This window comes from Leptopilina heterotoma, unplaced genomic scaffold, assembly GCF_015476425.1.
Source record: "Leptopilina heterotoma isolate Lh14 unplaced genomic scaffold, ASM1547642v1 Lhet_68, whole genome shotgun sequence".
Classification (NCBI taxonomy): domain Eukaryota; kingdom Metazoa; phylum Arthropoda; class Insecta; order Hymenoptera; family Figitidae; genus Leptopilina; species Leptopilina heterotoma.
In genome coordinates, this window is record NW_025111157.1 from 3,770,332 (window position 1) to 3,796,698 (window position 26,367).

Below are 26,367 nucleotides of genomic sequence, written 5' to 3' on the forward strand. Positions count from 1 at the left end.
ACCAACGTTTTGACGTTTTTTGACTCAATTTGAATTAAATTCAAATTTTTTGACTCAATTTGAGTAAAATTAAAATTTTTTGCGACAAAAAAAAGAATCAAAATTGTTACGAAGCAAAGATTTGATGCGTTTTTTGACTCAATTTGATATCTGAAGAAAAACTGTGACCAAAAGTTCATTTTTTCTTTTAAAACTTAATTTTGGTGATAGAGTTAATTTTTTCTTTGAAACTTTTGATGATAAAGTTTAATTTTTTTCCTCCATTAGACTTTTGGTGAGAAAGTGAATTTTTTTCCCTTAGACTATTGGTGGTAAAATTGTTGATGTTGTTGTTGTTGTTGTCGTCGTGAAATTAGACATAATCGGCGAAATTGTTGTCTGATTAGTGAGAATACTGATTGCGGTTGTACTAATAGTGTTATTGAGTGTTGAATTATTGATACAATAAGGCATTACTTTACCGTGTACACAAGAACTGGTGCCGGAATGTTCGTTAATAATAATTAGTATTAGACCGGAAATTGCGGCAAAAATGCCGGCAATCAGAAGACCGAGGGCGGGTAATTTTTTTGCTGATAGAAGTGAGCCCTCCTCGAGTTTTAGATAGCAGAGTGCAGGAAGAACGTAGGCCAATGGTACAGCAGCTAAAATACCATTCAATTCGAGGACAATACTCAAGCAGTCCGTTGTCATTGATATAATATAGGCAACACCAATTATACTCAATGTTATTATTAGATACTGTCTATCAGATCCCGATATATAGATGTCGTGATTCTCCACGTCGTCCCTCCCTCGAATTGCGTTTATCAACACCTGTGAGGGAAAATTTTTTGTTTTTTATTTAATAATAGATCATTATTATACAGTAAATAATTTAAATAAATTCATATTTTAAATTTAAATAAAATTTTATTTTTAAATATGAATTTTTGAATAATTTCATATTCAAACTTTAAAAAAATTTAATTATTTATTAATTTACTAATTAATTATTCTTGTTTATTAATTTCAAAAATTTTAATAAAAATCTTCGCATAAATTCAATTATTTTTTATAAATAGTAAAATTTTTTGCAAAAAAATGCAATTATTTTTAAATAAAATTTTAATAACATTTCACGAACGAATAAATTTATTTTTAAAAATTTTAATAAACTCCTTCGAAACAATTCAATTATTATTTTAAATGGTAAAAATCTTTGCAAAAATTCAATTATTTTCTAAAAAATTTCATGAAGGAAGAAAATTTTTTTCTTAATTCGATATAAAATATATTTTAAAACAATTAAATTATTTTCTAAAATTTTTATTAATTCTACGAAAAAATTCAATTATATTTATAAATAGTTAAATTCTCTGCAAAAATTCAATTATTTTTAAGACAATTTTAATAACATTTCATGAAAGAATTCAATTTGTAAAAAAATTTTAATAATATTTTTCGAAAAAATTCAATTATTTTCTAAAATTTAAAAAATTTTTCGAAACAATTCAATTATATTTATAAATAGTTAAATTCTTTTCAAAAATTCAATTATATTCCAAACAATTTCATGAAAGAATTCAATTTTTTTCTAAAATTTTAATAAATTCTTCGGAAAAATTCAATTTCATTGATAAATAGTAAAATTCTTTGCAAAAATTCAATTATATTTACAAATTTAGTAAAATTGTTTGCAAAAATTCAATTATTTTCAAAAAAATTTCACAGAAGAATTTAATTTTTTCTTAATTTGTTTTAAAATATTTCAAGAACTTCAATTTTTTTCTAAAATTTTAATAAATTCTTCGAAACAATTCAATTATATTTATAAATAGTAAAATTCTTTGCAAAAACTCAATTATTTTCAAAAAATTTTCACGAAAAAATTTAATTTGTTTCTTAATTCGTTATGAAATTTTTCAAAAGAATTCAATTTTTATCAAAAATTTTAATAAACTTCAATAATTAAATGTTCAATTTAGATTATTTTATGAACACGATTAATTAAAAAGCTTGAAAGAAATTGTTCATAAAATTCAATTATTTTCAAGATTTCTAATTAAAATTATTAAAGAAACTCCATTATTTAAAAAAAATTCAAAGAAATTCTTTAAAAAAAAAATTGAATTTGAATTTTTAAAAATTTTAACAAAATTCTTCGAGAGAATTCAATATTATTTTCCTAAATAATAAAATTCTTCAAAGGAATTTTATTATCAAATTTTTTGTTAAAATTCTTTGCAACAATTCGATGATTTTCAATGCATTAATTTTAAAATTAAAATATTTAAAAAGAAAAATTATTAAAAAAGTTACGAATCAAAAAGGCAAAAAACAACTAACTTCAAACTGCGAACAGATTACCGAAATACAACGATTATTAATGTAGAAGATTTAAAGAAATTAATAATTCAATATTTAATTTTTGAAAAAGTAATATTGATTATTGTTTACTGTATTTTTTGAAAAAAATTTTTTGGAATTGAATATTTTCTTTTTCTTCATCTTTTTCTTCTTCAAGAAGAATTTTTATTTATTCAAATTGTTCTTTAAAGAAGAAAAATTCACTTCAGGAAAATTTATTCAAGGAGAAGATTTCCAAATAAATCATCGATTAAAAAAAAATAATTTGAGAAGAAATGTATAAAAAAGATTTTTATTTTCAAGAACTTTCTTTTTTACAGATTAAAAAATTCGAATAAAGAAATGGATTTTTGGAAATTACTAAGAATTGGATTTTTTTATCTATAATTCAAATTTTCTTTTTTTTTTATTTCCGAAGAATTTTTATTTAATTAAATTCTTCTTTAAGAAAGTAAAATTCCAGTGGATAAAAATTCAAAATTCAAAAAGAAATAATTTTTGGAAAATTTTAAAAATTGAATAATTATTACGATTCTTCTTCTTTTTTTTAACAGAATTTTTATGTACAAACGAACTTTTCTTTTAAAAAGAACAATTAAAATAAATGAAAATTGAAAATGTGGAAAACTAAATAATATGTACCTATTTATTGAAAATTTTAAGAATTGAATATTTTTTTCTCGAATTCTTTATTATCTTTTTGTTTTTCTTTCTCCAGAAGAATTTTTATTTAAAAAATTTCTCGTCAATGAAAAAAAATTCAAATTAATGGAAAAAGAAAATTAATAAAAATAAAAAATATTTTTTGTAAAATTTTAAAAATTGAATATTTTTTTTAAGAATTCTTCCTTTTCTTTTTCTTCTACTTCTTCGAGAATAATTTTTATAAAATTACAATCTTCTTGAAAGAAGAAAAATTCAAATGAAGTAATTTTTGTGTCAATAAATTCAGTATATTCGAAGCAATTAAAATTTAATTACTACTTAAATAAAAATTTTTTGATGCACATAAATATTTACTAGACAATAAAAGTTTATTTGATGATAAAAATTTATTTGTTTATAAAGTAAGCGTTTATTTGAATTAAATAAAATTTTTGAAGTTTATCAAATGAAAGAAACTGAAAAAATATTGAGAGAAAAAATTATTTCTCATAAATTCTTCTTTTAGAAAATTTAAAATTTGAATAAATAAAATTAGCAATAATAGGAAAAAAGATAGAATAGAATAGAATAGAATAGAATAGAATAGAATAGAATAGAATAGAATAGAATAGAATAGAATAGAATAGAATAGAAATAAAAAATAATAAAATAAAAGAATTAAAAAATAGAACAGAATTAAATTAAAAAAAAATAAATTTACAAAACAACAAATAAAAGCGGATTTAGAAACATTTTTACGCTCCACATAAAAACTTCAATATAAAATTTATCTCCTGCATATATAAACCTTGAAAATTGTTATATTTTGATTTACTGTTACGACTTTCAGAAATATATATACAGAGGACACCTTTTTCATTTTTTTTTTTTTTTGCTCCTACATTTTTTATTAATCAGCGAGAAATATGAAAAAACTTTTTTTTTTTTTTAATCTCGGTATATATACTTGCACTTACCTCTCGAGTCACGAAGCACTCAATGGGAAATGTCAATAAAATTGTGCCACTAAACATGATTCTGGAGAAATTCATGAGATCATCATTCCAGCAATAATTTTCCATAAGATCACCTTGAGAATAAGTGGTGAATGTCGTATATCCTGCAATGCCAAATGCTGCAGCGATAAGAAATGATGTAAAAAGAGACCAATGAGTGACAACGTCCCATTTTTGTTGTGTTGCCCGCTCAATTGAGCCGTATATTAAAAATGTATTGTGATGACACATAAATGCAAATGCCATTATACCAACCGCTGGTATGATTCCAGGGAAATTGGCGAATCTCCAACTGTTCTCGGCAGTTGGTCTGAAAAATAAATCAAAAGAAATGAAAATCTTATATAATATTTAGAAATCATAATCAGAAATCATAGACCAGAAATTATAATCAAAAATCATAATCAGAAATTATAATCAAAAATCGTAATTAGAAATTATAATCAAAAATCATAATTAGAAATTATAATCAAAAATCATAATCAGAAATTATAATAAAAAATCATAATCAGAAATTATAATCAAAAATCATAATTAGAAATTATAATCAAAAATCGTAATCAGAAATTATAATCCAAAAATCATAATTAGAAATTAAAATATAAAAATCAGAAATAGAAAAATATTTCGTGAAATAAAAAAAAATTGTGTGTACTTGAATGAGAATTATTTAATTAGGAAACGTTATATTAATTACGGATAATTAACAGACGGAATTTTGGTCAGACAAACAAATTTTTTATTTGTCCCACTGTATTTTCAGTGATAAAGGAATTTTCTAAATTAGTGGTATTTAGTATTTTAATTAGGTAATAGCAGTAATTTTCCTAATTAGTATAGTGGCATTTTTTTAATGAGTAGCTATAGACGCTTTTAGTCAGACATAAAGTTCAGAGACTTTTTTTCAACTGAAAAATCTTCATTTTTCTCGCCGATTATTCAGTGGAAAGAAATTTTTTTAATTACTAATCATCATTTTTTTTTAATTATTACTAGTAATTTTTTAATTAGTAGCATTAATTTTTTGAAGAATCGTAATTTTTCTAATGAGTAGTTAATAGACGATTATTTAGTGGAAAAAAAATTTTTTAATTATTAATTGTAATTCTTTTAATTTTAAGTGGAAATTTTTTAATTATCGATAGAAATTTTTTTTTAATCAGTGGCAGTAATTTTTTTACTATTAATTTTCATTTTTCTTGACATTTATTCAGTGGAAAGAAATTTTTTTAATTATTAATTGCAATTTTTTAAATTATTAGTGCAGGGTTGCCACAGGTCAGAGAATTCAGGGAAAAGTCAGGGATTTTCAGTAAAAGTACTGGAAAAAATTGTATTTTTAAAATTCATGAGAAAACTCTGAATTTTGATGTTTTTTTTTTTTTTTTTTTTGGTTTGCCTCGTAATCTAAAAAATTACCACGAATTTTAATACAAAACCTTTAATTTTTTTCTATTTCTGACAATAATTTCTTTTTCAAGAACTATCATAAAATTATTACTTTTAAATTATTTAATAAATAATTTTTACAATTTTCATAAATACTAGATTAATAGAAGAATTTTATTTAAAAATACTAAAAATTAAATTTTTTTAATAAAATTCTTGGCAAAATTTCACAGGAATTCAATTATTTACAAAATTTTTAATAAAATTTCTTCGAAATAATTCAATTATTTTTATGAGTAATTAAAATTTTTTACAGAAATTCAATTATTATTTAAAGTACTTACAAAATTTCATAAAATTTTTCGAAAAATATCAATTATTTGAAAAGATTTTTATAAAATTCGTCGCAAGAATTCAATTATGTTCAAAAATAACAAAAAAAAAAATCCTGTCAAAATTTCAATTATTTCTCTGAAAATTAAATTATTCTTATAAATTTTATTAAAATTCGTCCAAGGAATTTAATTATTTAAAAATTTGTTGATAAAATTCTTTATGAGAATTTAATTTTAACAAACATTCAATTATTCAATATTTCAATAAATTATTTATTTTTAAATTTAAATAATTGAATTCCTCTATAATTTATGAATTTGTTATTTATAAAAATAATTGAATTCTAGCAACGAATTTTATTACATTTTTTTTAAATAATTGAATTTTTTTGAGAAATTTTTATAACATTTTTTAAAATAATTTAATTTTTTTTTGAGAAATTTTATTTCATTTTATTAAATAATTGAATTTTTTTGAGAAATTTTATTACATTTTTTTAAATAATTGAATTCTTGCGAAGGATTTTATTAGGATTTTTGTAAATAATTAACTTTTTTTGAAATATTTTATGGTAATTTAAATCATTACAAAACATGAAGAAGGCGATTTTTAATTTTAAGTAGCAATTTTTTCAATTACTAGTTATAATAATTTTTTAATTCCAAGAATTTTTTTAATCAGTGGTAGTTTTTTTAATATGTAGTAATTTTTCTAAGCATTGGTAATTTTTTTAATGAGTAGTGCTAGACACTTTTGGTGAGACACAAAGTTCAGTTATTTTTCGTGATTGTAAAAAAAAGTGTTTGTCAGTCAGAAGAAATTTTTATTTCTCCCTTCTGTCCAAATTTATGTAATGAGTTTTTTAAATTTATTTAATGAGAAGATGGTTTTAGTCAGACTCAGAGTTCAGGGATTATTTCTTAAATCCCATTTCCTTTGTATCGTAAAAGTTTTCTTTTTGTTAGAAAAAAAAAATTGAATTTTGCTGCTTCGCATATATATAAATTTTTAATTGAAAAATTATAATTTAATTGCGATTATAATAAATTGTACGAAAAACTTACACCAGAGACGACATTGTGTCCATTCGAATGAAAATTGCTAAAAGAATAAATCCTACGCAGACTAGAGAGAGAAATGAGATCTTTGCGAGACGGGCGACATTTTTGTAAAGGCATAATGGAACCGTAATGAGAATAGTCGACAAAAATATCACCATTTCTCGTTTCACTAGAAACCAAAGGAAACTGGAATCATCAATGCCAGTCACTCTGATTAAAACCTTTGTCACCGTGTCGCCAACGACTACATTGTAGGAAACCATCGCTGCAACATAGAAATAATAATAAATAATTAGTATTTAATTTAAATAAATACTATTTAAGGAACTATAATTAATTAACACTGAGAAAATGAATTTTTTTTATTCAAACAAATTTTGTTTAAATCAAACTTAAAATATCTTTGCTATACAGTAAAACAAAATTTAAGTTTAATTCAAACCAATTTTTTTTGGTTCATTTACAGAAATATTATATTTAATTCAAACATAATTTATGGTTGATTTTAAATTGTTTATAAACTTTTAAGTTTGAATCAAGCATAAAGTTTTTAAAACTAAAAATTTTTAAAATAAAAATTTTTAATTTTTTTTAAAATCAAAACTCAAAATATGTTTTGAATTAAATATAAATATTCGAACAAATTATATTTTTCAATCGAAGCAGTAAATATTTTCTATATATTGGGATTAAGTTTGCAAACTAATTTCAATGAAACAAAATCACTTAAAATTATTTTTTACTTGAAACGAGTATAATTTTTTCTCAGTAAATATTTTAGGAAATAAATAAAGAAACTGTAATATTATAATATAATTATAGTATAACGTATTTTTAATACGAAAAAAAGAGTATACAAAAGAAGTTTTAAAATAAATAAATAAAATAGTAAAAATAGTAAAAATAGTGAAAATAGTGAAAATAGTGAAAAAGGTACCTATAAAAGGATAAATGAACTGAAGTACTGTGAGAATGTAGAAACCAGGGCGGCCAAAGCTCGCCCTCATTAAACCCTGATAACTCATTTCCCCACAAAGATGTCCACTCCTGACCATCAAAATTAATGAGTAATCTGTGAGTGCAGCAACTACTATCAATAATATCATTCCTAAACCAAATCCAGCTTGATGTAGCGCATAGGGTATTCCTGAAATTAATCAGAGGCGTATTAATTTTTAATTTAACAAATTTTCGAGTCCAGTTTGCAAATTTATCTTCAATTTTATAATTAATATAATTTTTGAATAAAATCATAGTCATTTAAAAATTATTTTTGGAAGAATAACTATAAGAATATCTGAAATGCAATATAGTTATGAAATAAGTAGTAAAGAGACATTCTGGTCAGACGGAGGTTTTTTAAAATCATTTTTTAGGAATTAAGTAGTAAACAGTCGTTTTGGTCAGCCAGAGGATAAATTAATTTTTAAAAGTATCTAATAAGTAGTAAAGGGTCGTTTTAGTCAGACAGAGGATTTCTTAATACAGGGCTCGGATTATGAGACTTTCGACTTTTTTCGACTTTTTTGTGAAAAAATGCGACTAATCGACTTTTTTCACATTTTTCAATTACTTTTTTACTTAAATTTTAAATAGCAGAAATATTTTTTTGTAAATTATCTATTACTTATTATCTATTATTTATTATCTATTTTTTATTATCTATTATTTATTATCTATTATCTATTTTTTATTATCTATTATCTATTATCTATTATCTATTATCTATTATCTATTATTTATTATGTATTATCTATTATTTATTATCTATTGTTTATTATCTATTATCTACTAAATAATAATTTTCGTATTACATTCTTTCATTAATTCTGTCTGTCCACACTTTGAAGTTAGTTTTTGTCTATGCTTTTGTATTTTTTCATGATTTTTAATAAAATAATATTTGAAATTAGAAAATTGGAAAATTTAAAAATATTATGATTAACAAATACATTTTCTTTATTATACACTTGTAAGATCATTTTTTTTTCTATAACAATTTTCTTTTGACTGAGTTAAATTATGTAAATTTTTCTCCTTTTTATTTATAAAAATATTAAATCAAATTGTTAACTGTTTACAAAAATTATGATTAAAAAAATAGAAAATATACAAATTCCATTCATAATTTTTATTTCTCAAGAACAATATTGTTTACAAACTCATTTTTTTCTTTTGGGAAGAAAAACATTGGATATTCCCGTTTCTTAATATTTTTGTAGAAAATTCTCAATTTTTATTTTAAGAAATAATTTGCATCATTTCTATTTCTTAATTACAATTTATTGCTTTAATAAAATTCATAGTGTTTTAAAAATAAAGGAAAAAAATGTTTTTAAATTCTTTTTGTCAATTACTATAATTACAATTGAAAATTAAATTGAAACTTTTAAAATTCTTAGAAGATAAAGGAAAAAAATGTACTCAAAAAAAATGTTCTGTTACATTTTATTAACGAATTTCTTTTAAATTATTCGAAAACATGAATATAACTTCTTTTTTAAATAAATATATTAAATTATTATTATTTTTCCATAGGAATTAAAATTCTTCAAAAGATTCAAATTCAAACTTTTTGAAATTATAAAAATTATAAAAAAAATTGTTATAAAACATGAAGAAATCGCTCAGCAATCGATATCTTCATGTTTTATAATAATTAAAGATAATTTCTTTTCAATTCAATTATTATTTTCTAGAATTTTTAATAATTTTTTATAAAAATAATTGAATTCCTGTGAAATTTTTATTATTTATGAAAATAATAATGAAATTATTGCGAAGAAATTTTTTAAAAAATTTGTAAATAATTGAATTCCTGTGAAATTTTTATTATTCATGGAAATAATTAAATGTTTATGTACAATTTTATTAACATTTTTTTTTAAATAATAAAAAAATAATAATATTAAAAAATGAATTTTCAAATAAATAATAATCACAACGGCGATTATTTGATTCTTTTAAGTATTTTTTTTGCGTTAAAAAATAATTATTACGATTAAAAATTATTTTTGTGTCTCTCATCGTATATAAAAAAAACTAGTATTTTTACTTATATTGACAAAGATGTTAAAAAAAAACGAAAGAAATAATTATTTTTGTGTCTCTTTGCAAATAAAAAACAAAAAATAAAATAATTTTTATAAAAAAATTTTGTTAAATTCTACACTCAATTCTAATAATACCCCATTAATATTTTGCCATAAAAAAATTTTTTTTAGGTCTTAAAGTCGATCCGAGCCTTGTAATCATTATCATTATATGTAATTAAGTAGTAAAGGAACTTTTAGTCAGCCAAAGGGTTTCATAGTTTTTGGAAGCATTTAATAAGTAGTAAAAGTTCGTTCTAGTCAGACAAGTGTCTTTTAAAGTCATTATTATTACTGAGTAAGTAGTAAAGGCTCGTTCTAGTCAGACAAACAATTTATTTTGAATCGTTAAAACTATGTTCAGCCAGACAAAGATTTTCCAGTTTCTACAAAAATTTACTAAGTAGAAAAAGGTTGTTTTAGTCAGACGAATGTTTTATTAAACTCATTAATATAGTGATTACGTAGTAGAGGGTCGTTTTGGTGAGCCAAAGCTTTCTTTAATTTCTATTAGTAATTACAAAGTAGTAAAAGTCTGTTTTATTCGGACAAATTTTTTTTTGAAATCATTACTATTGAAATTAAGTAGAGTAGGATCGTTTTAGTCAGCGAAAGGGTTTCCTAATTTCTGTAAGTATTTAATAATAGCCAAAAATTATCTTTCTTTCTGTAAATAGTTAATAAGTAGTAAAAGTCTGTTTTAGCCGGACAAATGTTTTTTAAACTCTATCAATAAGATTCACTTACGAAAGTATTTTCAAGAAAACTGTGAAGTTAGTAGCAAAAGGGCCGTTTTAGTTGGACAAAGGATATTTTAAAAATCTTTATTACAGTGTAAATAAGTAGTAAAGGATAGTTTAGTTAGCCAAAGGGTTTATCAGTTTCCATAAATATTTAATAAGTAGTAAACTTCCGTTATAGTCAGACAATCGTTTTTTAAAAAATTCCTATATTAGTAATTAAGTAGTATAGAGTCGTTTTAGTCAGCCGAAGGGTTTCTCAATTTTTTAAATCATTTAATAAGTAGTAAAATGTCATTATAGTCAGATAAATGTTTTTTTGAAATCATTACTATAGAAACTAAGTAGAAAAGGATCGCTTTAGTCAGCCAAAGGGTTCATCAGTTTCCATACATATTTATTAAGTAGTAAAATTTCGTTTTAGCCAGACAATCATTTTTTAAATCGCACTTTCAGTTATTAAGTAGTAAAGAGTCGTTTTAGTCAGACAAAGTATTTCTTAATTTCAGCAGAATTGTTGATTATTATTATAGTAAATGATCGTTTCAATCCGAAAAATATTTAAAATCCTAGAAAAAAAGAAAAATTACTTTCTTAATTAAGTAGTAAAAACTGATTTTAGTCAGACAAAAGTCTTTCGATTCGTGTGACCTAACGATTAATAGACAAAGTTGAGGTCAGCCAAGATTATGTCACGTGTATTAGTCATACCAGCAATAGTAAGAGCCAGTTTTAATAAGACAAAATTTTTCTTTTAAATCAGTAGTATAAGAAAATTATAGTCAGACAAAAAGTTTCAATTTAATTTTTCATTAAAAAATAGTTTAATATAATAATATAATGTATCATTTTAAAATTAGTTTTAATAAGACAAAAATTTTCTTCCAATTCAGTAGTATAAGAAAATTATAGTCAGACACAAAGTTTCAAATTCAATTTTTCATTAAAAAATAGTTAAATATAATAATATAATATATAATTTTAAAATTAGTTTTAATAAGACAAAATTTTTCTTCAAATTCAGTAGTATAAGAAAATTACAGTCAGACAAAAAGTTTCAAATTTAATTTTTCATTAAATTCGCTGCAAAAAGTGGTGAAATTCTATTTCGTAGCGAAAGTCTATTTCACCCAAAGAAGACTTATTTTGAATTCCACACTTATTTATTTATAAGAAGAAAAACAGAAATTTCTAGTAGCAGACGCAAATTATTAAATTCTTGCGTTAGTTTTCCGTTTGTAAATGAGAAATTATCAAAAAGGGAATTTTTAATCACCAATTTACTCACCAATGACACCACTTCCAATAATGGAATTAATGAAGTTAAAGCTGGCCAGTGGTAAACTGGTAAATTTGTCTTTATCTTCTTCTTCATTTTCCTGAAAAGAGAAAATAAATTCATATCCAATCAATAATGATATAATATGAAACAGTAAATTGAATTTTGGAATTTTTATAAAAAATTAATTTTTGCGTATTAAATATAATAAATATTAAATTATATTAAATATAATTAAAGCTTATTATATAATTTTATTTTTCTTTCAAAATTAGAACAAAATTTATATAAGAAAAAATTAATAATTTCTTTTATATTTAAGTTTCAAACTGTAAGAATATAAAATTGTTATAAAAAATCTTCCTCTATAACTTAATAGAAATTTTTTAAAAAAGTTCTTCTTTAGAGAATTGCATAATTTAATTCATTGGTAAATTGATTATTAATAACATTCCACTGCAGTTAGGTAATGAAAATTTTAATTATAAGAATTCGTCGGAAGCACATTCAAGGCCAGAAGATAAAAATAAACTATTAATAAATGAACAAAATATTAAAGTTAAATATATTAAAATGAAATATTAGAATTAAAATATTAAAATGAAATATTAAAATTAAAATATTAAAATTATAGTATTTATAATTTTAAAAAATTATTTATACAAATTTCACTGTATTAGCGAAATATTTTTGGTTGTTTCCATTTAAATTTTCGCTAACTTACACTGAAAAAAAAATTTATTTGATTCAAATAACCGAATAATTGACTATTATCAATTAAATATTTCCTTGAATCAAATAATATTTATTGGAGTCAATTAAATGGTATTTGAACCAATAATTTCAGTATTTGAAGCAAATATGAACTAAACCATTCAATTGACTCCAATAAATTAATATTTGATTCAATTAAATATTTAATTGATAATAGTCAACTAATCGGTTATTTTAATCAAATAAATTTTTTTTAGAGAAACTTATGGCTTTTTCAGTTATTATTATAATATTATACAATATTATATAAATATAAATATACTGCTACTATTATAATATTTTAATTTTGTTCAAGTAATTTTAATTAATTATTATATTTATAATTTTTTTAATTTTAATTATCAACATGATAAATTTTCAGCGACTAATTATCAAATTTCACATTTCTGACGACAAAAAAAAAAAAACTTATTCCACGTGATCAATTTTGAGCTCAAAGAGACTTAATCAAGATATTAGCTAAGCACTAGAAGTTGTAAGCTATATAATATCCCCAGAGCATATCCTTGGGGGAATAATTAAAGAAGACTTTTTTTTAAAAACTTCCTTTTTTTGCCAATCGCTACAAGCGAAATAAACAAATAAAATTTAAAATACAAGGAAAATACCAATTTTTCTTTTTTTTTTTTTTTTTTATTTAAATGTCGATTCGAAGTGCGACTGAAAATAAGTCCATGAAAGTATAGAAGGATAAAGTACATCGTAAGCGCTTTAAATCCTATATATCTTCATTTTCCGATATAGAATTATTTAGTTTATTGATGTTTGTTACACAAATACAAAAATAAGAAACTCTCTCTCTAAAGTAATTTTTTTTTGTTTTTGCAACGACAAAAAAAACACTTAAACCATTTGCGCAGAGACTAAAAATCTATTTTTAGATTATGTAGTTTTCTATATATTTTTATTGATTTTTTTATATATGCTTATAAGTATTTTTCTTTTTTGATTTTTCGATAAAAAACAATTTTCGAAATAAAGTTATGAATTTTCAGGAATTAAATTCACTTTTTGATGCTCTGTATATTGATAATAATTTTCCTTGAAACGCATTATTTAGTTCATTATAATAAAATTTCAAAACTTTTTTGATGACAGCAAAACATTTTGTTTTTCCCAAGGACAAGGGAAAACAATTCAATCGCGCTATTAAGTTATTTGAATATTTAATTTTCATGCCCTGATTATAGTTTTTAATGTAATGTTTTCAAAAGTTATATTTACGGGTGGATTATGAATTTTCATTTATTTATAAAACAAGATGCAAATTATAATGGTTTGTTAGCGAACAACTTTTATAAAGTAATTAAATTAATTTCGTTTCATTCATTTCTATTTATTTAATTTCATTAATTTCAATTGATTTTAATTAATTAGTTTCAATTAAATAAATTTTATTAATTAATTGAAATTACTCATTTTGAATTTGTTTAAATAAATTCAATTTAATTAATTAATTTTAATTAGCTTATTTCAATTTCTTTCTAAATTTTAATTAGTAAAAATATTTACTAATTGCAGAACTAGATCCGTAAATTACGTAAAAGTCCCTAAAAGTCCGTTTTTTTTAAAAAAAGGTCCGTAATTTGATTCAAAAAGGATTGCAGAAATTCAATTATTTTTAAAAGTAATAATAATAATTCTTCGCAGAAATTCAATTATAATTGAATTTTGAACATAGTTCAAAAACTTTTTTAAATTCTTATCAAAATTTCAATTATTTTTAGAAATAATTAAATTCTTCCTTCGAAATTCAATTATTTTCAAAAATTTTCCTCAATTCAATGATTTTCAATATCTACTATTATCATAAAATTTTTCTAAAGAATTCAATTATTTAAAAAAAAATTTAATAAAATTCTACACAAACTTTTAATTATTTTCAAAAAATAGTAAAAATTTCACAGGAATTTCATTATTTACAATTTTTTTTTTTATAAATTTCTTCGCAATCATTCAATTATTTTCATAAATAATAAAACTCATTGCAGAATTTCAATTGTTTTTAATTAAATTTCTCGAAAAATGTAATTATTTTTAAAAATTTTAATAAAATTCGTTGATAGAATTCAATTATTTGAAAATTTGTTGATAAAGATTCTTTATGGGAATTGAATTTTAAGAAACATTCAATTATTCAATAAATTATTTATTTTTGTATTTAAATAATTGAAAATATTAATTAATTATTAATTTAAATAATTCTAGTCGAATTTTCTAATAAAAATTGATTTAAAAATTAATTTCCAGTTAAAATTTTAGATAATAATTGAATATTATAAAAGCAATATAGCGTAAATTTTTAACAATAATAATTGAATTTTGAAATTAATTTTTTTTGAAAAAGATTCACTGAATTTTTTAAATATTATTTGAAGTTTTTATTTTCTAATATTTATTTAATTGAAGAATTTACAAATAATTGAAATTTCGTGAAATTGAATATTGTAAACAAATGGATTTGAAAATTGAAATTAGTATTTATTAGTAAAATTTACTAATTCAAAAGCAAAAAGCCAATTAGTAAATATTTTTACTAATTCAAATTTAAGAAGTTTTTTAATTTAATTAATTTCAATTTATTTTGTAAATATTTTATAAATATTATTTACTGTTTGATATAGATTTTTTTAATTTGGTTTCAAATTAATCTTTTTTTTTATAATGTCTATAAATTCACTAAATTATTACGTTTTATAACTATATAGATAAAGTAGAATAAATGAGAAAAAAATTTATTACATAAAGCAGTAACAGATACGAATTGTTTTTTTTTTTAAATAGAAAAATAAAATGTTCCATGCAACAACTATATATCGCTTCAAACAATAAATATTTACGAACTAAAAGCCACACTGTCTGCGATATGCTAAACAATTAATCTTACCCTAACTAGACGTCTCATGTCGTCATAGGAATCTTCCGAGTTGAGGCTTCCTCCCTGTCGAATATCAAAACTAAATACACACTAGATTCACTAATTTTATGCAAATTTTCTATTTTATTTTAAACTTTAAAAAGTCAAGGAAAAATATAAAAATTATAATTTTTATAAAGTAAAAATAAAATTTAATTTTTATAAAAAAAATAAAATTTTATTTTTATAAAATAAAAATAAAATTTAATTTTTATAAATTTTTATAATACAATTTATGTATAAAAATTATAATAATTATCCAGTAATAATGTTTTTAATATTATAATTATACAATTATAATTTTTTGTCAAAAAAGTTATATATTTGCCAAAAAATTATAAAATTGAAATTATAAAAAATAATTACGAAATTTATAAATTAATAGAAGTTAATAACTTTACAAATTTATAAATTAAAAAATATAGCAACAAAATAGAATTTTAAAAAATTGTCAAGCTACGTTACAATATGTTCTACTGTTTGGAGTCGATTTTTTTTTTTTTTAAATGAATACGAAAAATATTTAAATATTGTCTAAAGTTGAAGGTGAAGTTAGGAATTACACTAAGTTCTAAAAACAATTACGATAACGTAAATCGAACACTAAGTTTGCTAATAAATAGTAAACAAATATATTTTAATTTGAAAAATACTGTTTTAAATGAATAATTTTATTTATTTTATTTATAAATTTTTTTAAACTAAAATTTAAAAAAAAACTAAAAAAAAAACTAAAATAAAAATTTTTATAAACAAAAAAGAAAAAGAAAATTAAATTAATTATTGAGTACCTAATTTTAAAATAATTTTGAAAATTTTAAATAATTAGAAAAAATGAAGTATAAATAAAAAAATGAATAAGAAATAAAAAAGAAAATTTACTTTCTTATCATAAATGTGAAACTAATTAAACCAGTCGAAGAATTAAAAAATCAACATAATGTTGGAAATGTACAACAACTCTGATAATTATTATCTATTTTATACGTATAATTATGTACAATTTCGGTTCATTAATTCCATTCATTAATCAATCTTTTCCGTCTTCTTTCTTGTTTTTCATTAATTAATCATTTAATAAATAAATTCGTCTCTACACTTTTAATTTTTTTTTTTTATTCTGCTTTTTATATTCCGCGCAATTATTGAATGTATTATAATTAGGTGTCTTATCGTTCGCAGGAAAGTTTCCGCATTTCTTGATAAAACCAAAGTTAATAGAATTATTCCGTTATGTGTTGATTATGTTCTGGAATTACACCGTGCGCTCAGTTTATTCAATCACTTCTAATTTATAATCATATTTTTGTTTAATGATGCGCTGAATTTTGCGCAAAACTATATAGAGGCAGAGAATTATTAAAGGAAAAAAAATAATTGTTATACAATTCTAATTGTACGATTTTAATTATAGAATTTTAATTTCAGAATCTTAATTGAACAATTATAATTATACAATCTCAATTATCTAATTAAAATTACACAATTTTAATTATAGAATTTTTTATATAATTATAAAATTGTAATTATACAATCTCAATTATTTAATCTCAATTATTCAATTTCAATTATTTAATTTCAATTATTCAACTTCCATCATAGAAATTTAATTGTACGATTTTAATTATAGAATTTTAATTATTAAAGAATTTTAATTCTTATAGAATTCTAATTATTATAGATTTTTACTATAGAATTTTAATTATTATACAATTTTTATTGCTATCGAATTTTAATTGTTATAAAATTTTAATTGTTATCGAATTTCAATTGTCATTGAATTTCAATCGTTTTCGAATTTTAATTATTATACCATTTTAATTCTTATAGAATTCTAATTGTTATAGAATTTTAATTATTTTACAATTTTAATTGTTATAGAATTTTAATTATTATCGAATTTCAATCGTTATCGATTTTTAATTATTATACAATTTTAATTCTTATAGAGTTCTAATTCTTATAGAATTTTAATTATTATACAATTTTTATTGCTGTCGAATTTTTATTGTTATACAATTTTAATTGTTACAGAATTTTAATTATTTTGCAATTTTAATTCTTATAGAATTTTAATTATTATCGAATTTCAATCGTTATCGAATTTTAATTCCTATTATACAATTTTAATTATTGTAGAATTTTTATTGTTATCGAATTTTAATTGTTATAGAATTGTAATTATTATCGAATTTCAATCGTTATCGAATTTTAATTATTATACAATTTTAATTGTTATAGAATTGTAATTATTATCGAATTTTAATTATTATACAATTTTACTTGTTGTATAAAATTTTAATTGTAATACAATTTTAATTATTATTTAATAAATCTCATAAAAATAGTTAAAAATACTTTTATGACCGGAATATTGCGTAATTTTTTAATAACGCTCGACAATATTTGAAATATTTTTTTTATTGTACAATTTTGATCCTTTGAAATTTATTATCTCAATATTACACCCTACTATTATTGCGAAACTTGCTCCGTCAATATTAAGACAATTTTTCCCGAAAAAAAATATTATACAAAACATTTTTGGAATTTCGTGTCATTTTTTTAATTCAAAAAAATTTGAAAATATTTATTTTTATTTATTTGCTTACGAAAAAAAAATAATAAATATGACGTATAAGAGAAAATTTAGACACGCAATTCTAGTATTTATAAAAATTAAAAAAAAATACCACAATTTAATAAAATTACTGATTTGATGGACCTCTGCATTTAATATAATATGAAAGGAAAGTAAATTTACAAAAGCAATAAAATAACTCGTGAAAGTTTACGTTACGAGTAGTAAAATGAAAGCAAACTTGTGACCTCGCACCGTATTTCTAAAAAAAATTCAAACGCGGAAACTAATCTAATTAAAGTCGAGGCACACCGGAGGAGAAAAATTATTTTAAAAACGTGTATTTTTTTTTATTGCAAACAATTAGGGAAAAAGATATTCCAAGTTCAAAAATGTATTCTTGCGGCTTCTCTCACAAAAAAAAGTAATCTAATTTTGTTCAAGTCAAAATACAATAGATAATAATTATTTATAATTATATTATGTTATTTGAATATTTAAAAAAAATATAAATAAATAAATAAAATATTTAAAACTATTAATTATCAAATAAATATTTTAAAATCAAATTATTTTTTGTATAAAAATTATTAAATCAAATTGTATGTGAAATAAATTGTATTCGAACCAATAAAAAAATAAAATCAATATAAATGATTTTCAGTAATATGAATTGAACCATTTAATTGACTCAAATAAAAATTATTTGATTCAAGTAAATATTTAATGGAAAGTAAAATAATCGGTTATTTGAATCGAATAAATTTTTTTCAACGTTTTAAGATTGAATTAATTAAAAATAAATAATAATTAAAATAAATTAAATAAATTTGTTTGTGTATAATTAAATAAAAAGAAAAATAATTAAAATACCTACTCGTTAAAAAAATAAAATGAAAAACAAAAAAGTAACACTGACAAATAAACGCACGTATACTCTTTCCTTCACTGAAGATAATTAGATAATAAATTATGTTTTCATTATCTTTTTAAAGTTTGAACACAAAAAAAAAAAAATTTGCATACTTAATGAAATGAAAATAATCGCGTGCACTTAAATAATACAATGTTTCATAATATACACACTGCAAAGTTTGTTAATTTAAACTTGTTTACAAATGTGACGAGTTAAAGGGAACACGTCTGAAAATACTTTTGTATAATTTTCACAGTGAAATATATATATAAAAAAAAATAACAATAGAAAGAGAGAGAGAGAGAGAGAGAGAGAGAAAATAAACTTTTTTTTTAACACACAGCCAACTCTTGGCTTCTTTTTAAACAAACTGCGAACGGTATGAACACCTACTTGCCTTCTAGTCTTGAACGTAAAAGGCAAAGAGAATGCTTTCTCAAATGGCGTGGGAGTTCAAGTACCGTTGGTCCAAATTAACTTTTAAATATAAACGCAAATAATGTCCCTCAGCTCTAATTATGACAAAGAAGAATTTTCTTTATCAAAACAATTTCAATTTGATTATATAAAAGAAAAGTGTTTTACTTCCCTTTGCGCGAGTTGTTTGATGATAATTTAAAATTTAATTTATTTCTTCCGGCTTTTATTAGTTTAAAAAAAAATTAATTTTAATAATTGTTTATTTATTATAACAATTATTTACTATATTATTCAAAAAAAATTAATATAATTATTTTATTTATAAGGGCGCATGTATAAAAAAATTTATTTCATTCAAATAAACAATTACTTGTCTATTATCAACTAAATATTTATTTGTAAGAAATAATATTCAAGTGAAATATTTACTGCATTATAAGTATTGTTTGATTGAAGTAAAAAATTATTTGAGTTAAGTAAGAATTATTTGAGTCATGTAAAAATTCTTTGATTCAAGTAAATATTATTTTAAGTCAAGTAAATATTATTTTGGTTTAAGTAAATATTATTTTGAATCACGTAAAAATTTTTGATTCAAGTAAATAATATTTTGAGTCAAGTAAAAATTCTTTGATTCAAGTAAATATTATTTTAAATTAAGTAAAAATTCTTTGATTCAGGAAAATGTTATTTTGAGCCAAGTAAAAATTCTTTGATTGAAGTAAATATTATTTTAAATCAAGTAAAAATTTTTTGATTCAAGTAAATATCATTTTGAGTGAAATAAATATTATTTTGAGTCAAGTAAAGATTCTCAGATTCAAGTAAAAATTCTTTGATTGAAGTAAATATCATTTTGAGTCAAGTAAATATTTGAAATAGTTTTTCCTTCCATTATAATATTTATAAAGAAATTTTTAAAGTATCTTAAAGTAAATTTTTCAAGTAAATATTATTTTGAGTTAAGTAGAAATTCTTTGATTCATGTAAATATTAATTTGAGTCAAGTAAATATTATTTTAAATCAAGAAAAAATTTTTTGATGCAAGTAAATATTATTTTGAGTCAAGTAAAAATTCTTTGATTCAAGTAAATATTATTTTGAGTCAAGTAAAAATTATTTTGAGTCAAGTAAAGATTCTCAGATTCATAAGTAAAAATTCTTTGATTGAAGTAAATAATATTTTAAGTCAAGTAAAAATTCTTTAATTCAAGAAAATATTATTTTGAGCCAAGTAAAAATTCTTTGATTCAATTAAATATCATTTTGAGTCAAATAAATATTTGAAATAGTTTTTCCTTTCATTATAATATTTATAAACAAATTTTTAAAGTATCTTAAAGTAAATTTTTCAAGTAAATATTATTTTGAGTTAAGTAGAAATTCTTTGATGCAAAAGTAAATATTATTTTGAGTCAAGTAAAAATTTTTTGATTCAAGTAAAAATTCTTTAATTCAAGTAAATATTATTTTAAATCAAGTAAAAATTCATTGATTCAAGTAAATATTATTTTAAATCAAATAATAATTCTTTGATTCATGAAAATATTATTTTGAGCCAAGTAAAAAGTCTTTGATTCAAATAAATATTATTTTGAGTCAAGTAAATATTTTTTTGGTTTAAGTACCTAAATATTATTTTGATTCACGTAAAAATTTTTTGATGCAAGTAAATATTATTTTGAGTGAAGTAAAAATTCTTTGGTTCAAGTAAATATCATTTTGAGTCAAGTAAAGATTTCCAGATTCAAGTAAAAATTCTTTAATTCAAGTAAATATTATTTTGAGTCAAGTAAAAATTCTTTGCTTCAAGTAAACATTATTTTTATTCAAGTAAAAATTTTTTGATTCAAGTAAATATTATTTTGAGGCAAATGAAAATTCTTTGATTCAAGTAAATATTATTCTGAGTCAAGTAAAAATTATTTGACTCAAGTATATAATAGACAAGTAATCAATTATTTAAATCAAAGAAAATATTTTTTTCAGATGAAAAAAAATAATTTAGTGCAGAATTAATAAATAAAAAACTATTTTTTCAAATATTATATAATACTATAGAATGAAATTAACAAGTTTCAAATTTCTATGGAAGCTTGAGTTTTAGAACAAAAATTGAAAATTATATATTATTTTTGAAATTAAAAAATTTTTAATCACGTGTGAATCTCTTTTGTGCTTGGAAAATACCCATTGCGGGATGTAATTTGATTCTACTGGATGACAGCTGTTGTGCAGGAGTATCATTATGACATCAACAATATACATGTTATAAAAATACAAGTTTCCCTTTATTCAACGAAAAAAATAACATTATTATATTTAAATCAGGTATTTTATTCTTTAAAAAAATGCGCATTATTTTAGTTGCAATAATTTTTAGACAATATCAAATTTTTAATCCTTTGGGATTTTTTTATATTTAAAATTCAATTTAGTATAAACATTTTAATTTAAATTTCAAAAAACATAAATTAATTAATATAAAATAAATAAAATAAATAATAATATAATAAAAAATTAATACAACAAATTAATATAAATATAATAGAATAAAAAATAAATTCTATTCTAAGTAGATTTAATATAAATAAATATTAATTTTCATATTTATTACTAATGTAAATATAGGATTAATTTTTTATAATAATTATTAATTAATATAGTATATGATTTTTTTGTAATTATTATACATTAACTATAAATATTAAGATAAATATTATATTAATGCAAACTGTAAAATTTTCCAACGAAAATTTTTCAAGTAATTTAAATCGCCAAGAAGATATATTAAATTTCTTGCGGAAAGTTGCAAAGAAGTGGTGTTTAAATTAAAATTATGCATAAGAAATAGTGAAACAATTCCTTCGAAATGTTTAATTCATATGTTCTTTATCCCCATTTTTCATTTACAACGACATTATTATAATAAATTAAATATTTAATTTTCTCCTTATTTTATTTACTTTTTGAAAAAAATATATTATTTAAAAAATAAAATATTTCTTATTATTTAAAAATATTTCTTTGCACATATTATTATGAAAAATATAAAAGGGAATAAAAATAAAATATGCATATTTCAATTTTTCAAAAAGTGGGTCAGAAGAAAAATGTCGCATACGATTCTAATATTTTTTTTTTCCTTTTTTTTTTGAAAAAAACAATCATTCAATTAAAATGAATATCTCTTTGTAATCAACGAATGTCGGTTCGAATTATTAAAACTGAATATAACGAGATTGTATATTAATCATACGAGACGAAGTGAAAAAAATATATTCTTTATGAATTATTCAAATCTGAAATCTATATGGGATTAAAACAGAATTTCATTTGCACATTTTGATGATTTATTTGAGATATTAAATTAGTAAACATTTATTGTTCAGTTAAAAATAATATTTTATTTCTTATTTTTTCCAGTGGAAATATTTTATTTCTTCTTTTTTTCAATATTAGTAAATATTTTATTTCTTCTATTTTTTTCAATTAGTAAACATTTTATTTCTTATTTTTAGTAAATATTTTATTTCTTATTTTTTTCTATTAGTAAATAATTTATTTTCTCTATTTTATTCAATTGTGTATTTTATCTCTTTTATGTTTTTAATTTTAGTACATTTTTTATTTTTCAGTTAATAAATATTTTATTTCTTTTTTTTTTAGTAAATATTTTATATTTCTCCCAATTTTTGCAATTAGTAATTTTCTTTCGACGTTCTGACATTTAAACACAATTTATTATTCAATGGAAATAAATTAATCCTGCCAAGTAATTTCCTATCGATAAGAATTTAATTAAATTTTGTGCATAAAATAGTATTACATATTTCGAAGATATGATATTTTACTCAATATATCATCACTTTTAATTTATTTCACTGTCAAAATTTAATTGCTTTAATTTAAACCATTTAAACTAAATTCTCGACAAAATTGAATTTTATAAATAATTTTTCTTACACTTTTTTCGCAAAAATAACCAAAATTAAAAAATAATTATTTTTCTTTGTTTATCAAAGTAAAACTAATTATAGTGTTAATTTAATAATATTAATTATTAGCCTAATAATATTGCTATTAATTCTATAATTAATATTATGTATTAATATTAATTTATTATATTAATTTATTTTCACTTTATTAAATTAATATTTATTAATATTCTCACGTTATTTATAAATAACTAAATATTAATAGTTTCTTTATTAATATTTATTATTTTTTTAAATTAATAATAAAAAACTAATTATTAAATTTTATATTAAATTAAAATTATTAAAATTAATATTTATGTAAAGATGTCAAATTATCGTTGCATTAAATTAAAACCTATGAAAATTAAATTTTTAAATTCAATTGAATTTTAATTCCAAACAAGAAATTAATTATTTTCATGTTTCTCAATTTTTTCTTCTTTCACAATTTTTTATTTTGTGAAAAAATATTTTTTCATTATATTTCATTAAATAAACAAAACTATTTTCAATAATATTTTTCTTGAAAAAATATAATTTTTCTTGTAAAAATATAATTTTTCTTGTAAAAAAATGTTTTTTTTTCTCTATTAAAGAATTTTCATGCAAAACATTTGCTATTTGCGTCAAATAAAAAAATATCGCGGGACGTTTGAATTTATTGTTTTCTGCAAATTTTCCAGTTTTGTTGCAATAATAAACAGAATACAATAGAATAATTTAAATTAATTTTTCCACTAGAATATAATAAATAATTTCAATTGACTTACATCCTCGAAATTTTTCTTGGCTTCTAAAATATAACTTTTTTCATCGAGATTATTTGATTCACCAGGATTTGTCATGGTCCGCATGTTTCCTCGTCTTGCACTCGCAGTGAGAGGGAGAGGGTGAGACTCAAAAAAAAAAATAGGGAAAAAAACAATTTTTCTCTAAAGAAACAAAGATTAAAACTGGTTTTAATATGTGAGATAAATTGAAATTACGGATAAGTTTCTGAGATTTTTTTTTTTTAAATAAACAATTAATCAAAAAGGGATTAAAAAAGCGCCTCCGGTATCCGGATTCCGGACTCCGGACCGCGCGGGAAGCACCACAAGGATAGTGAGAAGAAAATAGGGCTGGTGTTGATGGTATTGATTCGAATATACTAATGCAGTGAATTCCATTTACCGCTGATGTTTGCTGTCGACACACCGACACAAACATATACAAAAGGAATTTATTCAAGTATTTGTCTGGTTCGTTTGTGTGCACATTACTGTGCGCAATGATGTTTTGAAGTGTGCGCAATTTCATCAGTGCTGACAACTGTTTCACTAAGAAAAGTACTATACTTTTGAAAAAAAGTACGTCTCTAATAAAAATACTCTAAACATACTCTAATTCTAATCTAGTAGAGAAAATTTTTAATCCGATTCGATAATTACCTGTTCTTATTGCTAGGAATGAACAGAAAACTCTTTTTTTAATTATAATTCTGAAGTTTAATTTTTTTTAATCGAAATTCAAATTTGAATCTGGCGGTAGTTTGTCGTCCAATCAGAGTTCAGTTTACATTTGGCGGCCATTTTGGTTTTTATCAGCCAATCCAGAGCGGGTATTCTCTTAACTTGTCATTTCTTGTCAAAGTGACAAACTGCTGCTCCGAATTTAATTATTTTTGATATTTTACATTAATTTTTGTATGTTTCTTGCGGTAAATTGTGTGATTTTACATATAACTATTTGTTATTTACACCGAAGAACGTATTTTATTGAAAAAACATTAATGAATAATCATTGACTGATTGACAATTGTCAAAATCTTCACTTCTGCTTCGGTTTGTTGATATTAGTTGTTTATTATTTTAAAATAACTAAATTAATAAGAAAATTAATTAATAAAATTGTATTGTTAATATATAAAACAAATCTTACTGTAAATTGTAATTTCTCTTTGTAATTTATTTATATTGAACTGAAAAATTTAAATATTATTTAGAACAATATTTTTGCAAGACAGTGACAATTTTATTTATAACAAAATTTTGGAAAATAAAAGAACAACCTGTTGAATAATAATAAATTTGTCTGTTTAGGTTACTTTTTCCCAGTATACTGAAAGAACTGTCTGAAAACTTCTTTTGAAATGTTGTTTTGAAAAAATAACTTCGTTATGTCAAAAAATGAGAAAAAAACATAACCTCAAAATGTCTTGTGCTGCTATTCCGTTTTGGTAAGTAATTTCAAAATCAATTATTTTTTAGTTTTTTTCCTCAGAATTTATTAATTATAATTATAATTATTAATTATAATTATAAATGTAATTATTAATTTAAATTACCATAAAATTTTTCCAAAAAAAGTTAATTATTATTTACAAAAATCCTTCGCAAGAATTCAATTATTTTTACAAGTAGTACAATTTCTCAAAAAATTCAATTATTTCAAAACAAATGTAATAAAATTCGTTGCAATAATTTAATTATTTTCATAAATAATAAATCGATTATTCGGTAATTCAATTTTAAATCAATTTTTATTAGAAAATTCAAGAAGAATTCAATTATTTATAAATTAAAAAATAAATAATTTATTGAATAATTGAATGTTTGTTAAAATTGAATTCTCATTAAGAATTTTATCAACAAATTTTTAAATAATTGAATTCTTTTAAAAAATTTTAATAAAATTTTTAAGAATAAATAAATTTTTCGAGGAATTTTTGAAAAAACTTTTTAAATAATTGATATTTTTCGAAAATTTTATGAAATTTTGTATTTTAAATAATTGAATTCCTGTGATAATTTTATTACTTATGAAAATAATTGAATTATTTCGAAGAAATTTATTTAAAATTTTGTAAATAATTGAATTCCTGTGAAATTT

At 20.5% G+C, this 26,367-nt stretch overlaps 1 protein-coding gene across 2 annotated transcripts; it reads right to left on the bottom strand.

The window, feature by feature from the left end:
* Positions 1–24,664, bottom strand: LOC122510321 (putative sodium-coupled neutral amino acid transporter 11). 2 transcript variants are annotated; one of them, XM_043624874.1, is made up of 7 exons: positions 24,267–24,664; positions 15,569–15,622; positions 11,917–12,007; positions 7,734–7,943; positions 6,800–7,061; positions 3,972–4,320; positions 1–816 (listed from the first exon to the last, which is right to left on the bottom strand). In XM_043624874.1, exons 1-7 carry the CDS (start codon positions 24,348–24,350, stop codon positions 298–300), a joined length of 1,569 nt encoding a protein of 522 aa, XP_043480809.1. In that variant the 5' UTR covers positions 24,351–24,664; the 3' UTR covers positions 1–297. The 2 variants fall into 2 exon arrangements, with proteins under 2 accessions (XP_043480809.1, XP_043480810.1); XM_043624875.1 differs by lacking the exon at positions 15,569–15,622 and having other exon boundaries at positions 2–816.
* Between the last annotated feature and the right edge of the window lie 1,703 nt (positions 24,665–26,367).

Excerpts from the sequence above, each read along its gene's own strand:
- LOC122510321 (XM_043624874.1), bottom strand. The coding sequence starts at position 24,350 with ATGCGGACCATGACAAATCCTGGTGAATCAAATAATCTCGATGAAAAA. Across the intron at positions 12,008-15,568 it reads ACATGAGACGTCTAGTTAGG|GAAAATGAAGAAGAAGATAA; the intron begins GTAAGATTAATT and ends TTCTCTTTTCAG. Across the intron at positions 817-3,971 it reads AGTGCTTCGTGACTCGAGAG|GTGTTGATAAACGCAATTCG; the intron begins GTAAGTGCAAGT and ends TTTCCCTCACAG.